This window comes from Moschus berezovskii, chromosome 3 (genome assembly GCF_049115385.1).
Source record: "Moschus berezovskii isolate FMDL1 chromosome 3, NW_MosBer_1.0, whole genome shotgun sequence".
Taxonomy (NCBI): domain Eukaryota; kingdom Metazoa; phylum Chordata; class Mammalia; order Artiodactyla; family Moschidae; genus Moschus; species Moschus berezovskii.
In genome coordinates, this window is record NC_142462.1 from 18420303 (window position 1) to 18445111 (window position 24809).

At 40.8% G+C, this 24809-nt stretch overlaps 2 protein-coding genes across 10 annotated transcripts in view; one reads left to right on the forward strand and one right to left on the reverse strand.

Moving 5' to 3' along the window:
* Positions 1 to 19745, forward strand: part of PPP1R9A (protein phosphatase 1 regulatory subunit 9A) — a 351250-nt gene extending 331505 nt beyond the window's left edge. For 5 of the 9 annotated variants that reach the window (XM_055420445.2, XM_055420444.2, XM_055420450.2 and 2 more), the window contains 5 exons: positions 7816 to 8014; positions 10034 to 10153; positions 10946 to 10969; positions 12064 to 12246; positions 13598 to 19745. In XM_055420445.2, coding sequence (XP_055276420.1) covers positions 7816 to 8014; positions 10034 to 10153; positions 10946 to 10969; positions 12064 to 12246; positions 13598 to 13807 — 736 coding nt within the window. In that variant the 3' untranslated portion in view covers positions 13808 to 19745. Of the gene's footprint in view, positions 1 to 7815; positions 8015 to 10033; positions 10154 to 10945; positions 10970 to 12063; positions 12247 to 13597 lie in introns of those variants that run through there. The other 4 variants (XM_055420449.2, XM_055420452.2, XM_055420454.2 and 1 more) reach the window with 3 other exon arrangements.
* A 2133-nt stretch (positions 19746 to 21878) lies between these two features.
* The window catches only part of PON1 (paraoxonase 1), a 35765-nt gene continuing 32834 nt past the window's right edge, over positions 21879 to 24809 (reverse strand). Inside the window, exon 9 of the mRNA XM_055420455.2 lies at positions 21879 to 22288. Within this exon, the coding sequence (XP_055276430.2) occupies positions 22130 to 22288 (159 nt within the window). The 3' untranslated portion in view covers positions 21879 to 22129. The remainder of the gene's footprint in view (positions 22289 to 24809) is intronic.

Consider the following 24809-nt stretch of genomic DNA (forward strand, 5'->3'; position numbering starts at 1 on the left):
GGTTCTGTCCTTTTCAAATACGTGCTCAGTGAACTTTCTGATTTAACCAGGTTACACAGCAGGTAATCAAAGCAGAAAACAGTTGTCAGAGCTTGTTCACCCCTTAAAGTATACACCAGAGTAAGATAAAATGCTCTTCTTAGAGTAAGGAGCCGATGGTATCAGTGGAGTGTCCATTCCGGAAATGCTCCCGGCTCAGTCACTGAATGGAAAGCCCTGTGAGCAGACGTGTGTCTCAAAACAAGGCTAGATGGTGGCAGGTGGGAAGATGACAAGGGAGGGAGACAGCGCTCCTCTGTGGAAGTGAGTCTGCTTTCTCCTTTAAAGTCTGAATAGTGGAGAAGACGCAGAGCTCGAATCCAGTGTTCATCCTGACTTTGCCACAGGTAAGTCTCTGAATTCCTCACCAAAAACAAGTGAGGTCAACTCAAACTACATAATCTGTGACTCCCCACCCATCTCTTTCTGCATCATCCAACATGGTAACCTCTAGTCAGATGTGGCTGTTGAGCACTTGAAATGTAGCTTATAAATACTGAGATGTATGCTTGATTTTAAACACTTAGTATGGGAAAAAAAATAGTATGAAATACCTTGATATTTTTATAATACTGATTGCATGTTAGAAATAATATTTGAATGTTTGGGATGAAAATAAAACAAAAATTAATTTTACTTTTTTTTCCATGTGGCTACTAGAAAATTTTAATTTACATATATGATTCATATTATATTTCTATTGGATAGTGTTGATCTGTATGATTTTATGAAAAACATACTCTTGATTTCTAACTCATCGTTTTGTTGTTCTATAAATTAGCAAGTATTCATTTGCTTGTTTACCTTTTTTAATCTATATGTACTCATCTTTGTTCCAAATATTATTTTATGATACAACAATATAATTTATTTTCAAAGTAAATTAGATAGGAAAAAACAAGATAAAACAAAAAGTAAGCTTGGTACTTAAAATAGAATATCTTCAGCAGTACTTCACAGTAAATGACAGTGGCCTCCAGTAAAAGCCGAGATCATAAGGTCAAAGTGGTTAAGAACCTGAGTTCAAATCCCAGCTCTCTCTGTCACTTGTCCTCTTGAGCAAGTTACCTAACCTCTCTGTGCCTCAGTTTTCTTACACGCTTACCTCTTCAGGTCATTAGAGGGATTGAGATTGCATTTAACCACATTTTAAGTCCTTACTAAATATAAGTGGCTATCATCATTATTACTACTTAAGATGATTTTTATTGCAGGGATATAAAAATATTCTCTGTACATATTTTGCTTACAGTCTCTTTTATTCAGGGGTGACTTTGGTAATATCTTAAATAATACTTGGACTGTGTGGATTGTAGTTCAGACCACTCAGCATAGATGTCCTTTCTCTCAAAGATAAATCATGGCACTATAGTGAGTTTTGAGATTATACCGAGAGACAAGTACGTGGGGGGCAGTTCTGCCTTGGTGCTGAGCAAGGGCAGAGCCTCTGCTACTGAGTGGGGGAGGAAACACACCCTTTCAGAAGAGCTAAGAGCAAGATAAACCCAGAGAGGAAAACCTAAATCTGCCTAAACCTGGTCTGGAGAGGAGCCAAATTTTTCCCTAAAAAAAAATGTTTATAAACAAAAATGTAGTTATAAATGCCAGTGGAGGATGACGATCAGAAATTGGCAGAATAATTTGAGCCTTTGAGCTTGGAAAGTTTTAAAGCACATGTTTGTAAGCAATTAGGATCCATTAGCAATGATGGCGGAAACTCAGTAAAGCACCACCGGAGAGCTTAACCTTGGCCATGGGCTCCTAAGAGCTCTCCCTTTCACTGGGTGTTTTCAACGTCCAAAGGTAGCTTTGTCCTTATTAATAGAGTCTCCCAGTTTTACAACTTAACTATTTTTTGAGTTTCAGTTCAGCTTACAAATCTCATTTTGTTTATACATCTAATAAAATCTTATGTGAAATAAAGGCAGTCACTTTCGTGAAGACCTTTGAACAATATTAGCTTAGCCTCAGGAGAGCAAACTCGTTGCCCCCAAATTGTCCTGTTTTAGGTGCATTTATAAATTTAATCTATTTCGTTTTCCTTTTAAGTAATTCCCTGTGACTGAAATTTTTCATACTTAAAAAAACTTTTCAAAATCTAATAAATTAAAATAGCTATGCTGCTGCTGCTAAGTCACTTCAGTCGTGTCCGACTCTGTGCGACCCCATAGATGGTAGCCCACCAGGCTCCACCGTCTCTGGGATTCTCCAGGCAAGGACACTGTCCCAATACTCTTATCAGTGTAGTTATTTAACTTGTTCAATCTGAAATCAGTTAAATAGACTCAATAGACAAGTTTCTCAGATTTCTAATGCAAATTTTTGTAGATACTAAGCAATATATTTATTACTCCTGAGCTAACATTTTTATTTTTATAATATAGATTTTATTTACATAGTCATCTTGCTGTTTCATTTTATGTCTTCTCAGTATGGGAAAGACTCATAAGGAAACAGGTTCTCCATCTAAAACGAGAAAAATATATCTTTCCCTCAACACTCCTAGGTTCTCCAACTGAAGCCCTGTAAATTAAACTGACAGAAAACAGTTAATAAGGGAAAGGCATACAAATGTGTTTAATGTAATTTTTATGAGACACAGGAGCCTTCATAAGGAAATGAAGACCCAGAGAAGGAGTTAAGCCTGAAGAATTTTTATAGTAGATTTGATGAAGTGTAGAAAGTTGTAGGGAAATGTGAAAGGACAGAAAGGTATGAGCTTAGATTAGTAAGCTGAGGAAACCTAGCAAGTCCTGTTCATTCATTTGCTCAGGTCCCTCTTGGCACCTGTGGAGATATCTTCCTCTGGATGTAGGAGGGGACCTCTTACCCCAGGGACTTAAGACCTGGTTCAGGGGAGATGTGGGAGGTCAGAGAGCTCTTCCTGCACCTGCCATTTCTCAAATTCCTTCAGCTTAAAATATTCAAAATACTAGATATGCCTAGGTGCCATATTTTGGGGTATCATTTCCTAAACCCCATCATAAGTCAAGGTTAAGCACTTTATAGTGACCATCTCAGATGGGCTGTTGATTATTGACCAGATATTTAGACTATAACTCAGAATCTAGAAGCAGGATGTGTTCAGTGTTATTGGCCTGACTGCTGACAGACACCCTCTTGTTATAGCTGTTACCTGTTCAGGTCTCTCAGTCGGCTTCAGAAGAGGCTCGCTTTACAACTTCAGTCTCCTTGGTGAAGACTTACAGAATTACGTCTGATTTGAGTAAATGGAGGTCTGCAGCCCTTCCTCTGGTTGCACCTAACTTTCTTCACTTAATCTCCTTTACTACCTGCTTGAGTTCTATATTCTGTTTATACTTTCTCTGTTCTGGCAGTTCCTGAACACCTAATTATATTTTGATGACTCCAGTTGTATTCTGAGTATTTTATACACCTTTTCTTCAAAGTTAAACTGAAAAAATTCACCAAGGAATGTTTACCTGAGCAACTTAACTTTGGGGTGCTAGCACCAGGATAAACTGGTTTCAAGATGTATACAAATTGGTTAATTGTTTTATAGAGTTGCTAATTGTAAACCATTTAAAGGCCAGGAAACAGTTACTCCCCTCACCACACACCCCCAAAATGACATTTCAGGATTATGGAGACTTAACTTGAAGCCATTCTTTCTCCCAGTTCATAGGAATAAAACAATCAGGGGGACTTCCCTAGTGGTCCAGTGGTTAAGACTCAGTGCTTCCATGGCAGGGGACACAGGTTCAATCCCTGGTCAGGGAACTAACATCCCATATGCCACACCACCAAAAAAAAAAAAAAAAGGAAAAAGAAAATGAGAGTTTCCAATAGGGATATAACAGTAATTTATGAATCTAGTTTTTCCAAAAGTGATAGTGAACCATTAGCGTATAAACTATAAAAGAAAAATAAGCATAGAACACATACCTGTGTTGATCCTCCAAAAGTTATTTTCAGATCTGTTAATTATTCATTTCTACTAATTGTGATTTTTCAAGGGGATTATTAAGGATCTAGATAGATTTTATGCCCCTTGGACCATAATCTGCCCTCAGACTCTAAAAAGAGGGGAAGGAAGAATTTTATGTTATTCTTAACAGATTTCTCCACAAAGTGAAACAGTCTGTAAGAGTGATTTTACCAAACCCTCTCTGCTCCTTTTGTGGACCAAGAGTTGAGTTTATCCAAAAGGAGATTGGCATTTGTTTCAGAAAAGTTGGTAAGCTGATAGGTCTATCATTTTAAAGTAGTAGAGAATTTTATTTCTTAAATGAACATTCTATACTCTAGTTCCAAGCAAATGGAAGCAAACCACTGTTCTATTTCTGAAGGACACTAGGAATCACACAGAGGTTCCATCAGCTCAGGGAGCTTTAGAGTCAAGGATACACAAAGAAATGAGGCGGACAGGATACAGCCTCAGCAGAGGCACAACCAGACCTCCTGGAGAACTGGAACACAGTTTTCAAAGTACCCCAAGAGCTGGTGGTTTGCACCTGTGAGGACAGTTGCTGTCTCCTTAGAAGCGGGCTTTCGTTGCTTTCCATGTGACTGTTGCTTTGTATCATACATTATCGTGGTGTAGAAAGCTAGAGCAGAAAGCCTCTGGGTGTCACCCAGGGTTGAACTTCCATGGCTTCATCATTCTCGCATCGTGGCCTTCAGACCCGTCTTCAGTGCTGGATGTGCAGGTCCACATGGGATTATTCGTCTTGAGTATTTTCCTGGCAGCAAGAGTTTTATGAAAGGGTTTAGTGAGATGTGGTCTTCCAATTTTGTTTGAAACATTACCTGGCTAGGATTTGAGCTACCAGAAGTCCCTTTCATGGGTCTTCGAATGACAGCAGTCAACAGTAATATTCCTACTTCCTGTCTATTAAAAGTTGTAGTGGTGGTTGTTTTAAAAGCATTGCTACAGGAGCAGTTCACGTGGGCGTAGGACAGGACACTCATGCCATCGTTAACAGTGGCCTGCTTATAAACTCGAAAACAGCGTCCATATATTTAAGTACTACCATACCTTATTTGAATTACGGATGGAACTTTTTAAAAAATTCCCATGTTACTTTGATTAACTGGTTCAGAAATTTATAACCAAACAGAAAAATAAACATCAGGTCCAGGTTATCTCATATATCCTCAATTATGACAGTATGAGACTACAGAGAAAATATTTTTATGTTTTAAAGCATATAAAAGATATTTTATATAAAATATAAAAAATCTTTAAAGCATAAAAAATATTTTTATGTTTTAAAGCACAGTTAGAGCTTTCTGAGCATTTTTACTGGAATGTGGGACTGAGCTAAAAGATAAGCCTGAGAAGTTAAATTATGACTAGTTAGATAGATTAACCTGCAGAGAGATTTACCTTCCCAGAGGTATGTGATTACGTTTTCCAGGAGTGGGGGCGGGGAGAGGGGCTTTGAGACCCAACTCCATGGAGATGTTCTAGGGGCTGTAAAGCTGGAGACATGAGTCTTACCTTCCTCTGACATAGATCACTTTCCAAAGCATAAGAACCCAAGATCCTTCTCAAGATGAACTTGTTTACATTAAGGGGATAAGATCTCTCTCCCTCTCTTAGAGAAGAGAAGGACAGCTGTCCTTCTCCTATGTAACCTTATAGATTCATATTTTTAAAAATTCCTCACATATAATGTCGACCACATATAGGATGGCAACTGGTTCTCATTGTGTCACCCTGGAAAGAGGAAATTAGGGAATGGGGAACCAGTGCAGTGACTTCCTATAAGTAAATAATAACGTATTTCTGTACCAGAAACCTCAAATTTGGTCTCAGGATAATATTCATAAATATAGATATTAAAAACATTTAGTGAGTTCAGATGTATATTAGAAACATCGATTCCAGGTCAACTCCGTCTCCCCCAAATTCTAACTTGATAAGTCCAGGTACCCAAGAATTTGTGTTTATACAGCTGCCCCAGGTGATGCTTACTTATCAGAGTTACTTGGGGACCACTGCACTGGTCCATGATCCAGGAATAAAATGTGGACTTCCCTGGTGGCGCAGATGGTAAAGCGTCTGTCTACAATGTGGGAGACCCGACTTCAGTCCCTAGGTTGGGAAGATCTCCTGGAGAAGGAAATGGCAACCCACTCCAGTATTCTTGCCTGGGAAATTCCATGGACGGAGGAGCCTGGTAGGCTACAGTCCATGGGATCGCAAAGAGTCGGACACGACTGAGCGACTTCACTCACTCACAGAAGACCAGTCTGCCTCTGCTAGTATGCGTTCCTAAGTTCAGTTATTGTAACCCCATCCCACCCCCTATTTTTTAATAGTAAATGGATTTAAGAATATAATTTTTTGTACATTAAACTTTAGGATAAAATTGAAGGTTGGCATATTTCTGGTTGGTCGTTCTCTATTATCCTTGCAGACCCCTTTGGTTTTTTAAAAAATAAATACAAAATTAGAATCAGATCTTCTGTAATCTTTAGAGTGATGGACACCTTTGCTTATCGCACCTGTGATTTCAGTGTGCTGCTAAATCTTGACCGACTCTGCATTCTCTGGTCACTATTCTCATAACCCCGTTACATTTGTGTATTGCTTTACAGTTTCACGAGATGCTTTTATCATAATTGCCCCATTTGATTCTCACAATATACTTTAGAAATGGACAGAAATTGTTAGGAGCTGTATCATCTATGTAAATTTGAAATATGTAATATTTCAAAATAATGTGAAATGAAATGTGAGGTTGAGATTCAGTATACCTTTGGGACATAAGTTGCCCATAAGCCATGCTGTTGAGGCACTTTTAATTGAAAGGGAATCTCTTTGTTGTCATGACATTAACAGCTAACAAATATTAAGTATTATATCACTTAATCACTTGAACTTACTGAGGGCGCCTTCTTCCAAAATCCACAGAAACTGCTGTCCATTCCTGCCTTAGCTCTTGATGATTTTTTTTAACCAAAAGGTAAATATCAATATGCAGATGCTTGCATTAAGAAAACAAAGTCTGTTTTCAGACTGTTTTTCAAATGCCTTTGAGTCCTTAAAATGTTAAACAATAAGCACAGACCTTTCTACTTTAACAGTTTTCAAAGCACTTTCACACATATCTAATTTAATTCTTAGCCATGTATAAGATACATAAAGTATCCACGTTTTATGGATGAGGAAATAGAGGCAAAGAAAGCCCAAGGTCATGTGCACAGGAAGTGAAAGACCCTGGACATCCAAGTAGGGTTTTAGGACCTCTAGTCTGGTGCTCCTCCTATGATAAGGCACTAAGATCATAATAAAAAACCAGTAAGGTGTATATTCTGCTTAAAGTATCACGAGCCCAGAAATTTCCAGCTATTAAATATATCATTTTCTAAGGTCTCAGGCTCTTGGGAACTTGTGTTCTGAGGAGGCCAGGGTAAAATGCTGCTCTTGAGCTCATGTCACTAGCAGTGAGGCACTAATATGTGAGCCAAATAAAGGGAACATGGTGATCATTAACTCAAAGCAGTTCCTCAGAGACCGTGCCCTCTCCGACACTAATTTATCCACATACATTTATTCCCATTTCAAAAATGTCATCATGGCAGTGGTGATACCAAAATACTTATCGTTGTTATAACATCCATTTAGATGAAAAAAAAAAAGATTAATGTTCTAGTCAAAAGTGCAAAATTTGTACTCTGTTGTGTAGAACAATTTCTCAAACGATTACTTCAAACTGTATTCAGAGTTCCTTAAAAATTCAGTTCAGTAAGTTTTCCATCTGCCCTTTTCCTTTGTCTAACACACCTCTTCTTTTCATAACCCAGGATCTTCAGATGCAGGCTGGAAACCTGGAAACCAACGCCATCCTCCACTGCTCAGGCCTCCACACGATCAACTGGCCTGCCTTTCTCGTGGTTTAATGAAAGCCGAAAAGGATCCTATTCCTTCAGGAATCTGCCTTCATCTGCAAGCCCCCTTCAGCCTTCTCCTGAAGCTCTAATTTCAGATAAAAAGGGGTCTAAGGTAGAAAACACGTGGATTTAAAAAAGCAAACAAGAAAACCCCAGTCCTACCTCCTCTCCAGTCTTTGGAAAGCATCCTCAACTTGTGTGTATACTCTGGATTTCAGAAACCAATGTGATAACACTGCAGTAAACAATGCATGGTATTCTTGTGTTGGGCAGAAAGAAAGCCTTATTTAACCACCACCTTCTTTAATACTACTGCATTCTAGATTGTACGTTAATCTTTGATTTGCCTGTCTTTTCACATATTGCTATTTAATCTCAGTTTGACAGTTAAGCCATGCTGGGAAAGATGCATTTGAATCCTGGAACAGTATGATAAATCTGTTTACCAAGTATTCCACTTTAAATTACATTACAAAACTATTTTTGCTGTGCTCTTCAAGATTTACTGGAAAACAAATAAATTTGAGACTGAATATGTGTTCAATATATCTAAATGAAACCCTTTCAAACAAATCAATGCTGACATAGCACCTTTGCTTATTTCTTCTTTTAAATCAAACTTCCATGTTGATAAACTGTGATCATTCTATCACCAGAGTTTTTTAACTTTAGCAGAATGGGGAATTATATGCTTATTTGTTTTTAAATGCATGATGGTTATTTCCAGCATGACGCTGCAAACCTTACCTAACAATTTATTGAAACACACGTGGTGGCTAACTTTCATGTGTTGTTTGGTCTCCTTTTATCTGTGTTCACTTTTCTTTCTCAAACAGTAACCTGTGATTAATGTTACTTGAATTTAATTCTTTTCTTGAGGTCAACAGCTCATAACGTTTTGACAGAGTTTGAGGTCATATCTCCATTGACAGTATCAAATGGTAATGTGTGGTGTTAAATGCTCTCATGCTTAAATGTTTTACTAGCTTAGCTCCTTGTGCTCTGATTTCATCTCCTTTTTTGAAGTTTTAGCAAACCTTTGGAGTTTGGTACTGAATTCTCTAGCCTCTGCCATGGTTTTTATTCTTGACAACCAACTAAACCCAATGCAAGGGAACCTAATGGGAAACTGTAACAGTCCAGTTCCTAAGGAAGTAGAATAAGAAACAAGATGGTGTTAGTCAGGTGCGTAAAATTCCAGGAAAGGCAATGCTTCTAGAATTATTAGCAAAAGGAGTGTTGGCAACAGCAGACCACATTGGCCTTGAAACATTTTCAATCTTATATCTGAGAAGTCTGAATGTTGTTTGAATGATTCCAGCCTTGTCTTGCATTGGAGAGACTCTCGAGAATTTGGTTTAAAATGTTTTCACAAATGCAACTATGCAGTCATTGCGACTTTATTTGACTGTAATAGCCACTGAACATTTTCATAAAGTTCTGGGGAAGTTTTACTGACATACCCGACCTCCTCCAACCCCAGGTGATTGTTTGGAAGCGTGTGTCTGGCCATGCTCCAGCCTCTTTGGTACTCCACTGGTGCTGTGTGAGAGTTGTATTTTAGCATGTAACTACTAGTGTAATGTCAGATTGTGACCTCCCCCAGAACTCATCATCTTGAAGGTTACATCCAGGAGAGGATCTGCCATTTCTCACGGTGTTTATCACGTCCAACGGCAAGCAGTCCTTCCCAGGGGGTGCTCAAGTTACCTTTCTAATATGGATTGCCATCTGTTCCTAATAACTCAGGCTCACCACACCATCTTGTATTTTTACTTACACGGTTACTCATCACAATTAGGGCCAAAGAAGATAAGCTTATTAACATTACTCCTCTGAGCAGTTGTAGAGGATAATGAATGCTGTACCCTTGAAGAGAGACTGAAGAATCATTTCTCTAAAATGCCTGTCCTTTCATGTGATAGAGAAAGAAAGAGCCCAGGATTCTGTGTCCAGCACAGAAGGCTAGAGTTCTCAACCACTGTCGGGTGAAGGTCACCCAACTAAATATGCATCTCTTCTAAGATGACTTAAAAAGAACCTCTCTAAAGCTTGTAAACAGACCTCTCCCTGGCTTACTCACCTCTCCCTGGCTTACTCATTTAACACTGAGCTTTATTTATTTTTTCAGAATTTTACCTTCAATGATGATTTCAGTCCTAGCAGCACCAGTTCAGCAGACCTGAGTGGCCTGGGAGCAGAACCCAAAACGCCTGGACTCTCTCAGTCCTTGGTGCTCTCATCCGATGAGGTATGTTCATGGCATTGGCGATGAGGCTGCCTCTCAGCTCGCGCACGCTACCCGTAAGCTGTCACAAGGGAGACGCTTGCAGGCAGATTTTGCAGAGCAGTCATCAGGACTCTGGTTTCACATTTGATGTGAAAGCCTTGTGATTTCGCCCGCTGTCTGCCTCAACATGGAAGCCAACTTCTGTCTCTGAGCCGCTTTAAGCTGTGCAGGGAACTCCTCGGCCTTGGATATCGATGGGATGGCCCTCCGCAGACGGGTGGGGCTGGGTGGCCGAGCACTGCACAGCCCGTCCTTCCCCCGGCTCACCTTCACCACCCCTGCTGCTCCCTCCGAGTCAGGCGTGGCCCCGGTGAAGTATCACGGCGGGGGAGAGAGGAGAGGTGCGATTCTGATCAGGAGGGACCACTAGGGGAGAACAGGGTCAAGTGGGCACTGTGATGGCATCTCAGGAGATAACTGTGTGCAGGAGAGGCAGAAAGTTACGCTGGTAATTTGTGTGACTTAGTGCCCCGAAAGATAAGGAGAAGGAAGAAATACCAGTACTGGAAGCGGGTTGGGGTCCGGGAGGGAAGCGCCATAAGTAAAGACATATTCACCCGAAATATCTGTTCCTAGTTCCTTCTTTCTAACATGGTTTTTGCTTTGTGAAACTCTGATTCCTCTTAAATTTTTCTGTCCATATTCTTCAGACCTGGCATGATTTTAATTGTATGGAAAATGTGTACTGTGTATGCGTGCCTCCTATTTCTGTAACACTTTTCTTTTTGATTCCTTTGCTGCTCTCTCACTCAGAGCCTGGATATGATCGATGACGAGGTGAGCTCTCAGTGGGCTGTGTGTGTGTGTGGTGGCTTGCGGGGTGTCGTCTGGAGCTTCTGTTCTTTCTGTGTAATGACTTAAAATCAAACTAGACGGGAAATGTTCCCTTGCAGTGGGTTTCCTCACCTTAAACAGTTTCACTCTCTGTCCTGGTCTCAATCTTAGTGGAAAAGACATTCAAAAGGATCTCCGCCTCCAGAGCCCCTTGGTGTGTCTCCCACCACCATTAGCCTGACACAGACTGTTGTGTTTCACCCCCTTGCCCTCATCTCAGCTTCCCCATTTCCTCCTGTGCTCCTTGCATGGTCACTGAGGTGCGCCCATCTCTCCTCCCAGATTTATCACCATCTTCATCTCCTCTCAGCCTAGTGGGTCTTAAAACCAAGCTTCCTTTGCACTGTTCATAGTATTGTCCCATGTTGGACAGAGCCAGAGATTTAGAATAAACTGCTAAGTGCTGAGCTCTGCCACTTGCTAGCTGCATAATCTTGGACAGGTCTGTAGACTTTCTGAGCTTCACTTGCCTCATTTATTAAAAGTAATTGATAATTTGTAAGTTACCTATCCCACCTTACTTACAGGTTTGCTTGCTGCTCAAATGAAATAATGGATGTGAAATTTCCCCTACTAAGAATGCTTGAGGGCTTACTGCTCCCCTTCTAAGTAAAATATATACCTCAATATTTTAAAATGTATCTTTACATATCTCTAATGTCTTAGCAGAGGACCAGTGCAGAGTAGTTCATTACATACAGAGATAAATGACGTACTTGTTTTCTGCATCTGATAAACTTTCCAAAGTATTTTAATGTAAAAACTTGTGATATTACAATGTATTTTTCAGTTATTAACTTCCTACATTAAAATGCTGCTTTGTTTGGGGGAATTTTTAAATTTCCAGATACCTAAGGAAAATGTAGAGGTGATCACTGTGTATGTGTGTGACACATACAGCTACCCATTTGTTTACTCTAGGGCTCAAAGCAAATGTGGCTCTAGTAGGCAAGAACTGGCTTTTCGATAGAATCACATTCCTACTGAGCTACAGCTTCTCGGTCCTTTAACAACCCTGCATAACATTCCTACCTCAGATCCTTGATGACGGACAGTCTCCCAAACACAGTCCGTATCCGAACCGGGCCGTTCATGAATGGAGCGTGCAGCAGGTTTCTCACTGGCTAATGAGCCTAAATCTGGAGCAGTATGTCTCTGAATTCAGTGCCCAAAACATCACTGGAGAGCAACTCCTGCAGTTGGATGGAAATAAACTTAAGGTAAAGAACTGTATGTTACCAAGTATAATCTGTATTACTCATAGCACCTGAAATGTTTCCATTAGATAAGAGCCTTCTGCATATCTGAGAGGTACTTCTCATTCACGGTCAGCAGAGAGGACACTGAATCATTTCCCAGTGGTAAAGGAGGTTTTGGGAAATTGTCAGGTTCTGGATTAAACAATAGGCTGCTGAGCAGGAGCGCTAGAGGTTCATCCATTGCTTCTGCCAAACAGCGCATGGTCCATGTATTGACTTTGCTTCCTTCCTCTGTAGCTCAGTTTTAACAATGGCCACTGCGGACTCTCCCGTGACATCAAAGTTAAACTCCAGATCCGTGAATCTCCCCCTTTGAACTCCTTTCTCCTCCACCCTTGCTGTTCCCTGCGCACCACTCCAAAAGCAGGACTGTGTTCTCCCCAGAGCCTCGTCCTCCCACTGCAGCAGGCCATGTCCTCCCTTCCCTGCCATCACACTCTCATTTTCACCTGTCCCGCCCATCTCCTTTAGAGTCTGAGGTGGCACCTACCCTGTGGAAAAAGGGCAAAAGGAGCTCACAGCCAGCCCACCACCCCCACCCAGGCGCCCTGCTGGGCTGATGGCAGCCGAGTATCTCTTGACGGTCTTGAAAAGGTTAGATTTCAATCAATAGCCTGTGAATATGAAGGCCCATCGACAGGCCTTTCCCTGTTGGGGAGATGGATGCATCCTGCTGTTGATTCTGAAGGTCGTGAAACATTGAAAATACGTAACCAGCTCCCCTTATTCTGAATTCCAAGCTTACCAAGCAAGCTCCTCATTATGATCAGGCTTCCTTTATGGGCCTACCTACAGGAAGGGAATGGCTAGTCGTGCTGACATGAACACTGTTGTCCTGGAGACATTTTTGGTCTCCACTATAAGTGAATACGTTGCTAGAAAGGAAGCCGTTTCAGTTCCTCCTGCCCTTCTTGGAGCCCTCCAAGATGGACGGCAGGTGCTTACTCCTAGCTTTTGAAAATATTGATGAGTTTAGCAGTACTTTTGGCTGTAAATGTCCACAGCCCAAAGGTTGGAGAAGCAGAATTGTGCCCTTCCACTGTTCATTTGCCCAGTAATTACCAGTTCAGAAAGCATTTACTTGCTGAGGTTTTACATTGTACTGTGCTCGGGACTCCAAAGAGCAAAACAAGTAAAGCTCAGCCCCGCAGTACGCAGATCTTTGGCAAAGGTAATCCACTTTTCCTCATTTCTACCTCTTCGATTATGTTTATATCAGTTCTTGTGTTTGGATTATCTTGTGATATCAGCCTCATCATAAACAGAGGGGTCATTCGTTTTCAAATTGTTTGTGTATGTGTTTCCTTCTCAGGCTCTCGGAATGACATCATCCCAGGACCGAGCCGTGGTCAAAAAAAAACTGAAGGAAATGAAGGTGTCTCTAGAGAAGGCTCGGAAGGCCCAGGAGAAAATGGAAAAGCAAAGAGAGAAGCTGAGGAGGAAGGAACAAGAGCAAATGCAGAGGAAGTCTAAAAAGACGGAGAAGCTGGCCGCGGCCACAGAGGGTGCTGGTGAGCAGTGACACTCACCCAGACGCTCCCACCGCTTCCTGCCCTGCTGTCCTCCGGACGACAAAGAAGACCCTGATGACAAGCGTTATGTGCTCTAGGCAGACTGGGGAACCGTGTGTTCAATCCACAGAGTACACTCTTAATCTTAACCTACTGAAATAATCCCAAGCCCCTTTTGGTTTAGTAACAAACCAAGGATCTCATTTGTGAGAGACACAAAGTAGCAGTGTTTCTTTGTGTTGGGTGGGTGGTGTCACTTGAAGAACCAGCATGACCCTGTCCAGCAAAAGCATGACACGCCCTGGCATTGTCAGTGGAGCACCATGCATTTTCAGCACGGGGTCCTGAATCTGAGCATGGCCAGGAGCACTGCTCTGCCTTGAGATCGGGGCTGCAAAATCTGCTCGGAGAGAAAGGGCCCCCATCATTGCTGGTGTCTGGACTGTGAGCCAGCCCCACAGTGGAAATGTGGGTGCTCTGCCGTGTAATTACCGACTATGGCTAAAAGCAGGCAAATTGTTCTGTTTGCTAGGCATCAGGAAGAGAGAAAAGAGTTATGCTTACTTGCTAACCCCAGAAGGAAGCAAAAGCCTTAAGAATGTGGATGTGGATATTACTTTGGGGTTCTGAGGGTAACATTCATCCTCCAGATTTAGCCAAACAAAGAGAAATTCGAGCATTAATGCAGCCATGGGATACTGGGATCTGTTGTTTCCTTTGCTACTGCTGTATGTTCAGTATTTTAGCAGCACCGACACACACAACACAGTTCCTTTTTTTCCCCAACAAATTGAACAGGAAATTGATTTTTAAGGAAACCAACGTTTTCAGGTTTCCTCTCCTGGGGGACATTTGGGCTGGTCTTCAGCCTGACTGTGACACAATCAGGAACTCATCACATATTTTCTACTCAAGATTTCCCAAGTGGGCTCAGTTAGAGTTTTAACAAATGTACTTTTAAGAAAAATAGAAATACCAGTTAGAGAAAAGTTAGATTTGACTAACATTCAACCAGAGAAGCAGTTTTATTGAGCACACAGAACGTTCCCGTAAAGGAGAGCTGTCAGTTTTATTTTAGAGATGTTTCGGATGGTGTTTCTGAGCCGGTCTCTTTCGTTCCTCGGAGATTTCCACTGTACAGTTACAGCGTGTTTAACATGGTATCCGCGATGCAGTCTAGCGGTGCAGGTAGTTGTCCTTATTTTAAAGCCAGTATTAAGGATTTCAGTGTTTCATCAAACTAATTCAAGTGCAGGAGAGTGGGGCAGGTGGAGGAGAAAATAAACTCACCTCGAGAAATCTCAAATGATGGATTTTGTTGTTGTTGTTGCTGCTCTTTTGCTTTTTATGCTCACGTATCTGGTTCTCTTAGCTGCTTTGGCTGCAAAAATGAGGTCATCCACTTCCCAGAGGACGAGTTTCCAAACAAGAGTTGAGGCCAGAAGAATTCCTGGACAAGTATTTTACTTCCTTTTCTTCGGTTTCAGGGGGTCTTCGTCCTTATCTGCCACTGGAAAATGTTCTGTATACAGAGCTTAGGGAAAAGCTTTCAAAGGTTACAAGTAACAAATAATGTTAAAGGGGCTTCTTACCATATAGGCCATCTCCTATTTTGAACATTGTGCTTTTTTTTTTCTTTTTTGCTTGTCTGAATATTCAAAATCTAAAATTGTCTAAACCAGAAGTTTATAATCTTGTTCTTCCCTAAGGCTTGTTTCCTTTTCAGTAACAGAGTATTGTCTGTTAAGCTTCAGTCCCTTTGTCACTAGGTATAGATCATCCATTCAATCCTCAGAAACATAAAGTAACGTTGTGTTTTATAATTATTGAAGTCACTACCTATTTTTCTTCTGTCTTCACTTGGGGTATGATAATGAAACTGCCATACTGGAATCTCTATTAATATTTTGAGGCGTGTGGTGCTTTGTTATTTATTAATGTCATGAGAAACCAGGAACCACTATCAATTAACTACAAAATTCAGCAAATCTTTTTAATACTAAAAGACTAAATTAGTCAAAATCTGGTAATGCTAGTGCTTGCTGTTGTAAATGTTTGTGATTTTTTGCTTATCTTTGGGGAAAAAGGTGATCTGGATCATACTGGAAGCTTCACTGTGTTCATTTTAGGAGTGGAAATAGAAGGATGATTATCTTATTGTTTACACTTTGGTAATATTTGAAAATGGATGTATATACTGGAAATGTCTGTGAGTCTCAGTCTCTGCACATAATTTATGATTATATTGAATTTTTAAGTGTCTTAGAAGTATTGTTCTTTAACTTTATTTGTACACTTCCAATATTTAGATCAATGACCGGTTGATAATATTATAAATTGAATTCTTATTCTTCAAATCATTTATTTTGTATTATAACCATTTTGATTTTTTTAAGTTAAATTATAGTAATTTTAGGTCTTAATGAGTTATTTTAACTAATTAAAACTGCTAAAATTGATTTGATTGTCCAACAAAGGATAAAAGGTAAACAGATTGATAAAAGGATTTGAAAACAAAGTGAAGGACCTCAGATCTTGTGGACATTTTGTTTTACTATTATTTTCTTTATTGACTCTGGAGCATGATGCCTCGTTGAGGTTCCAGTGTTTATACAATCCTTACTTTAACGCTCGTGGTTTTCAGTATCCTTACAATTTAACTCAGAATTGTTGCTTCATGAACATTAAAGACTGTATTAAATAGCTTTTTTATTTGTCAGAAAATGAACAAAAAGGGAATATCTGCTTACTATGAATTGTATTCCCTAAACGACAGCTCGGTATGATGCCTGCAGTAGCCAAAAGTGTTTTGGGGGTACAGGTAATGCTTTAGGGGACAGGGAATTGTGGAGAGGCCAGATGGTAGACAGAGCATTGTGTGAGCTGAGTGTCTGGGGCAGGGTATTCCACTAAAGGACTTAGATTACTTTATTTAAGATTATCTCCCTTAAAGTAACTCACAGGTTATATAAGTTTTCTCCTGTTTTTTTTTTCCCCTGAATCAGTTTCCTGCAGAGCAATGTTAGGGTGGAAACTTACTTTTGCCCATTCGAACACACTGATGATGTCCACCATTAGTTTCATGACCACAAAGCCACTTTATGCTGTGGTCCTTTAGTTGGGGCTGACGTGGGTTTCCCACCCTGAGCAGCAGGTAAGCACTTCTAACCCGCCGTGGTTGGTGACTGCCTATTAGTGATAGGCACTGATTCCAAACTCTGCCTGTAGGGGGCACGAAACAGGAACACTAGCTGTGCTTCTTTGTTGGAAACAAAGGGATAAGAGGCCAAGACAGGAACCAAATGAGCCCTTGCCTTTTATCCTGTAGTCACTGCTGTCCTGCAGCTTAAGCTGTCCCAGTCCAATCTACGACTCAGCCCAAGCCAGGTTTTTGATCTAGCACCTTAACTAGCCTTTGTGGTTTTTGCTGAAGACAAAATTTCTTTGTGAAATAGGACTAATACGTGCTTTAGAATTATATTTTTAAAAGGTAAATGAAAATTAACATTTATGTGGCTATTCTAACTCATTTTTAAGTGTTAAAGTTTATACAGGCCAAGCTGCAAGAGAGGAGAATCCATGTTTGACCACAGTATTCGGGAAGTTTCAAACTGAAAGGGATGTCTATGCTTAGGGATGTGGTGTAACTCCTTGATTACATCAAGATATTTCCCAATTATCAACCTCCACCTGAGAAACTAAATTTACTGCCCCAGTAGAGCTGTGGTTCAGAGGCATTTCAGTTGGTGGACTGCAGTCACGAGGGTTCATGTCATTTGCTTGATGCCAAATCCTTAGTGCTTTCTAAATGAAAAAGAAAAGCTCAGTTTTTAAAATACCTTTCTCCAGTTTACCTTTAATCAAGGATCTACCTATACACTGTTCTGAAACTAAGCATTTAAGGATGAAGTCCAGAAATGTCCGTATTTCCTGCTAGAATTGTTTTCATTATGAAGATGGGGGTGGGAAATAAATTCTTAGAAAGACTACTTGTCATAAGAAATATGAATGTGCTTCAGAAATTTCCCTCGTGAAGAACAGTCTGTGTATGCAGGTAGATCTTGTTTATATTTGTCTTAGGCATTTGAAGTCTCAGGAAAGTTGGTCTTGATCCAAAACACTGAGGGAAAAAAACACACACACCAGACAGTTCACCAGTAGTATTTAAAGTAATAGCATTGAACAGACCCAATGGAGAAGTCAGAAAGCAAAGAAAAAGCCTACAGAAGTAATTTCTCCTGGAACATGGAAACATCAGGGTCTGCCTTACATTAAAGAGAGGATCCTTATGTGCTTGTGTGCGCATGTCTGTGTTTATGTGTTGAGGGAATCGTGTTTACTCAAAGGCTCCCACATGCAAGTGTGTGAACCAAGCATGGCACGTGACCTGCTTTCAGACCTACAGAGTGGGGAATGAAAGAAACATCATGATTTCCGATCCTTGGCCCCACCCTCGCCCCAACCCCCAAAGCACTAGGGACTCAAGAATGAATGAGGTGAAGGATAAGAGGACAAGGCGCAACTTCTCAAGAACGTGCATGCCATTTGTGTTGATGTACAGAACTACATATGTATGACTATATCTGCCACCACACATATACACACAAACAATCTCATGGCATAGAAAATAATTGTATGTGGAACTTGGTAATGTCAGACAGGACCCCGAGCAGTATCATAGCCTTATTGCCACATGAGTGTGTGTGTGTGTGTGTGTGTGTGTGTATGTGTGTACATTGAATGGCTCATGAGATTTTAAGAGATTTTTTTTAATGTATTTCTACTAAATGCACTTACCTTCTACATGTTTATATATTTTGGTAAAATTGGTTTATTAGATACTCGGTATTTTAGTAAGATGAAATTTCCTCACATGTTTGGCTAATGCTTTGATGTCAAGATTGCACATTGCTGAGTTGAAGCTCAGATGTTTATGCAGCTTTGGGCATTTTCAACTGCAGATGGCAGTTTCCTTGGCTAAAAGTTGCACTGTGTGTTCCTGTGCATTCGCTCATGCTCCAAAAATGTATTTGGTCACTGTGACACTGCATCACTAACTGCCGTCTCCGTGACAGCAGCGTTGCTATCACAGGACCATTGATTTACTTCTTTCTTGGAGTGATGATATGGTTAGGTCATCACCAAACATAACACAAGTAGGTGTGAGCATGAGTATATTGTTGGAAGGTGTACAGTTCTGTTTCCTTCAGCTATCTGATTCACACACCCAGATTTCCTGTTAAGAATTTAATCTTTCATCCATGAAAGAACAATTGGCCAAAATAATTAAATCACCTTAATAAGTGGAAATTAAGAGGTACTCCAGCTAGATAGGATCTCCCAACAACATCAGATTTAGTTAGTGCTTAGTGAAAACCCTTAAATATATATATGTTTGTGTTTTCCTTAATATTATTTATGATCATCACTGCTGCTTTTGTTTTTTTAATGGTGTCACAGTTAAACCACTAGTTCACTTGCATATCACTAACAAAGCTGGCCGGCTGAAAACGAGAGAGAGAAAATGAATTCTATTCCGTTGTTGAGAAGTTGATTTATTTTCATCTTTCTTTCTGTATCACTAAAAGGAAAAGAGTTGTTTGAAAATCATTTTAAGTTCGATAAGTGCGGATAGCATGTTATCTGAAAATTTTAATTTGTACATTTTGATGTCTGATCATTTGCATGGGAGAGACAATAGTGCCACGTCTGGATTGTTCTCTTGTGCTTGGTTAATATGTACTTCTCTAGATTGTTCTGTTTCAAATGCCATTTCTTACTCTTTGGTTTTCAGAGGCATTCAAAGCAAAATATCACAGTGGTCCTTTGTTTTCTGACCAATCTAAAAATACCTGTGATTAAATTTAATTTGTTAGTGTAAATAAATTTCTTGCCAATGAGTATTATTGTTGTTAGACAACGAATGCAATAAAAAGAGAAATACTAAAATCCGTCGAAGTACTGTTTTTTTTTTTTCCTCTTCTATTTTCACCTTCAACTAAAACAAGCCTTGATTGGGTAAACCTGTATTAACTGTCAAAATACATCTATCAATCAAGAGCATAGTGCACATTTTCCATGGAAATGACACTGAAAATAAATTTTGGCCCTGGTAAAGTGTAAATTGGGAGCTAGAACTGCATTTGAAAGCACAATTATGGAACTGGGAATAAAGTTAAAAGATCAACGCTTCCGCTAGAAGTTCCCTTAAGCATCTTTCTGTCCACATTGTCACCATCACGGCTTCTGATACCTGTCAGCCAGGAGCAGGTTTGTGGCCAGTCCACAGACTGGCAGCTGGCCTCACACGGCATGGGGCAAGCTTCAAGTCAGGCCATCCCAGAGGAAGAGGTTCCTTTCAACAGTTTGATTCCTAAAGCCCTAAATGTCCAGAAGACTGAATATAACAAAAGAGGGATATTAATTTCTCTCACACACTCACAGGCCATAATTTTTCTGTGCCTAAACCTTTGGCAGGGCACAAATTTAGATCTGAGCATCATGGAATAATTGCATCAAGCTGTTCTATTCCTTGGAGTTGTCATGAAATTTCTAACCAAGGCGGGGCATGTTTCCCTTTTTGAATGATCTGGAGTGTAAGCTATGTCAAATTGGGTAACTTTCTTTTGGGGGCAGCATTTGCTTATTCTGCCAAGAATAAGAGAGAACAAAGTATAGTCATTTTATTCATATCAAGTGATTCTTCTCAAAGGAAATAACCACCGAAGCACCACAGCCATTGAAAGTCTCAAAACAGTATTTTCGAGGATCCAGTTCAAGGGCCATGAATGGCACCACCGAATCACTGAGCACTTAGCCGGCACAGGATATTATGCCCGCTGAAATTGTGATTAAGATAATTCTATTCCTAAAGTGAATAAAGTGTTATTTTGATCCAAACAAGATGTTCCTATTTGTTACTTTAAGTCAGGGGTCTTGAATTATCAGCAGTTGGCAGTTCTCAGTTTCTCTGCAGAGCATTTTCCCCCAAATTCCAGACCATCATCATGGAACGTGCCTCAATAAAACTGTTTTTAATGGGACTGCCTTGTCATCCCAAAGAAATAAACCAGACTGGAAACCATACCTTCAAAACAGACCAATAAATAAAGATGGGCAACCTTTTCCTACCAGCTTTTATAAGAAAACGATAGAGTCATCTTCTCTTCCTCATCGCATCTCTCAGAAGATAACCAGAGGTGGTTGATATTTTCTACTTTTTTGTTTACATTTCCATTGCTTTCTTCTTAGCCTCCACAGCAAGTGAGAATAAGAAAAGAAAATAGGAAATAGGAAAGGAAAACCTATCTCTACACCACTTCAACAACAATATTGTCTTTGAGGGCACTTGGTTTTACCTGAATCAGTTATGGGCTTCCTTCTATATCCAGTCATTGAAGTGAACAAACTTCTTCCTTTTATCAAGTCAGAGAAACTAAAATGTACAGTTGGTGTTGAAATAACAGACATGCATCATCGTCAGGTGTGATGACACTCCCAAGAATCTGAAGATTTTCCTCCTTGCCGGTTGCTAGAGGAAAACTGGATAAGCGGGAATAAGAAGAGGGCTGGGGCACTTTAGGCTTATAGTCACTGCATGCGTGCTCGGTAGCTCAGTCGTGGCCAACTCTGCAACCCCACGTGGACTGCAGCCCACCAGGTTTCCTTTCCAGACAAGAACACTGGAGTGGGTTGCCATTCCTTTCTCCAGGGGATCTTCCTGACCCAGGGATTGAACCCACATGTCTTGCATTGGCTGGCAGATTCTTTACCACTGAGCCATTACTGGGAATGTCCTATTTAGGAGGGAAAATGGGAATGAGTCTGAGTGTGCCAGGAAGCGTGATGGTTAGGTGAGCCTGGGGCTGAGGACACCTTGGTTGCACGTCTGGTTGTCCGGCACATAAACTGAAGGCTCTGAGTGCTGGGGTACTGACGACATGTGACTTCATCCTGCTCCTTGGACAAGAGAGGATGAGGCAGCAACAAGCTCACACGCTCCAGGGAACACGTGTTTTCAGGAGAGGACTTTCTGGGTCACATATAGTTAAAATACTTGAGACCTGACAGCTGATGTAATGATTTTAGCAATTTTATTTAAAGGATTTTTATTGGTAAGTGAGTTTTCAGATATTCCAAGACTGATTTGATATTACACACCCAAAAAAGCCATATGCATAGTATCTGTTCCCAGCTAAACAGACCTCCATCTCCTGTGATGTCCAAGTTTCGGGTCAGCGTTCACTGTTGAGATCACTGTGGCCCCCTCAGAGGTGGCAGGCAGTTGTCATGAAGAGCTCCCACTTGTCAGGGAAGGGGTGCAGATCAGGCGGTCAGAACTCACAGTAAAGAGCTTTGTGGAACACAGTTCCAACCAGCATTTTCCCCTTGTACACAGAAGCAACCGTACTTCCATGTAACACTTTACCATCCTCTGCATAAACCACTGTAACTTTGGGTTCTTCTGATAAAATATTCTGGATTTGGAGCACCTATCCAAAAATAACATTACATTAGTATTTTTTAAAGTCACTCAAGGCATAACTTTAAATATGGGGTCATTTCTCCATAAGAAAAGACTTTTAGGTGAACCATATTTTGTTCCAAAATGACTCTCTATAGATATCTATTTCCTCATTGGCAAAAATGACAGATTCTGGTCAGATCATCTTTAACAAAGATAGACACTCTAAAGACCTATAGAAGCAAGAACCTTAAGACAGTAACACAGCCTGGGTACGCTGTGTTACTGTCTTAAGGAGCGCTGTGGCACACAGCAGGGTGGAGCTGGGGTTACTCAGTAAGTCAAAGTGTTGCCATGCTGGGATTCAGGCCGGTTTGTGTGTATTTTCAGGTAAGCCTGGAATTTTAATGTTTACACTTGATTCTTGGTATTTAAATATGGGAATAAAAACAAAACAAAAAAAGAGTGTTGCCCACAAAGAACATATCTCTCCTCCACTCTCATTATTCCTCTGAACTTAAGGTCCCAACTCCTAATATGTAAGATTTTATGAGTTCAGTTTCCTTCATTTAGTTGAACAGAAATATGATTATATCATAAGCAGCAGTATAGTACTATTCAAGTTGACTACACAAGATAGCCAATATTTGACAGTTTGGGCCAATGAAATGGTAATTTCATATGATTCACGAAGCAAGCTCACTGTAAGGCATGAGCGCAGGGTTGTATTGGGGTCTTCCACTTTCTGTTTGTTTCTCATTTGTAGAATGAGATGGCTGGGACTATATGCTGTGCTGTGCTGTCGCTTCAGTCCTGTCTGACTCTGCGACCTTATGGACTGTAGCCCACGAGGTTCCTCTGTCCATGGGATTCTCCAGGCAAGAATACTGGAGCGGGTTGACATGCCTATTAACTCTAAATTCCCTTTAATCTTTAAATTGGTGTTCTTCTGAAGGCTTTAAGATAAAATACAATGACTTGAAGAACAGATGCTGACATACAGAAACATTGACTATGACAGAAAGGAAGCATTTTTTTTTTTAGAACAGCAAACAGTCTGTGCTGTAGCAAACGGTCCAAGTTCACCAAATGAGCTAACAAGCAAGAACAAATTAGAATCTCACATTCTGCCCAGTTCTGAACAGTGAGCACGCCACAGCATACATTTCCTCAATTCTACTGAGCATACCATACAGCAGTCCTAATAGCTGAGAACTAGCAAAAGGCACAAAGGATTGCCATTCACCATAATCACAATTGTCTTGTAAACCCAGAGAAAAGGTTATGAAGGGCCAACATGTAATTGGAAATACATAGTTGGCTTTTGTTTCTTATCCAAGAGACACAGGCTTAAAAAAATTTTTTTTTTAGGGGTGAAGGGTGGAATGAGACTGACTCTTAAAGCTTTAAAAAGAATGCATGCTCCGTCGCTCAGTCATGTCCAACTCTGCAACCCCATGGACTGTTGCCCGCCAGGCTCCTCTGTCTATGGGATTATCCAGGCAAGAATACTGGAGTGGGTTGCCATTTCCTCCTCCAAGGGATCCCCTTAAAAAGAATACATAACAGTAAACTATGCCAAAAAGTACACCGAGTACTTGCTGTAAATAGCCAGCATAATTAGTACAAACTGAAAACTGAGAAGAAAACCCTAGTTAAGTCAGAGTAAACATTCAAACGCTCATGGAGTGGGTTTCAAATTCTTGCATTGTCAAAATAATCCACTGAGAAAAAGGCCAATGATGTGATTAGTGTCTGGGTACTAAAACTAAGACAGAAGCGTTCTTTCAAGCTCAGATCTCTCCAGCAAGGATTTATGTTCCCATTCTGCCTGGAAGGTTTGGGGAGGATGGCATCTCTGCTTTACAACTGCTCTGTTACAGAAACTGGCAAGTGTACTGACACACAGGAAAAGGATGTTGAGTAGGAAGGCAGGTAACACATAAATGTTCAGACCATAACAGTGTGGTCTGTTATATTTTTTAAACTATTGTGAATGGCCAAGTCAGAGAAACTCACTACTGAAATAAAGATATGGAGCCCAATCCTGTGCTGGCTGTCCTAACCCAGCCCTCCAGGCTCATCCTCCACTCCACTCAGCCTTCCCAGTGCCTGATTAGGGCTCCCTGGCCCTCCACCTCCCAGTAAACGTTGGCAGGAAGCAGCAGCAGAGAGGGATGGGCAGACTGAGAAGGAGGCAGAGTATCTACCCCCAGTGCCCGGACCCCATGTGGGGCCATGACTGCATCCGGTTGGCTGCATCCCTCAACCAGAGGTCAGGTTCCCCTCCCAGCACCCTCTCCACACACAGCCCTCACCTTGTTTGGGCTTCTGATAACCACGCCTACCTCCCGTGGTAGCCCTGGGGTACCACATTACCCTCCCCCGTTCATTTCCCTACCTGTGCCCACACCTCTGTACATGGCGCCCTCATTAAACTCCCCAAATCACCCAGTTTACAGGGACCATCTGTCTCCCACCCAGACCGTCTCAAATGCTTCCCAAAGTCAAATTCCATTTTGATCTGATCATTTAGGTCATCCATCCAC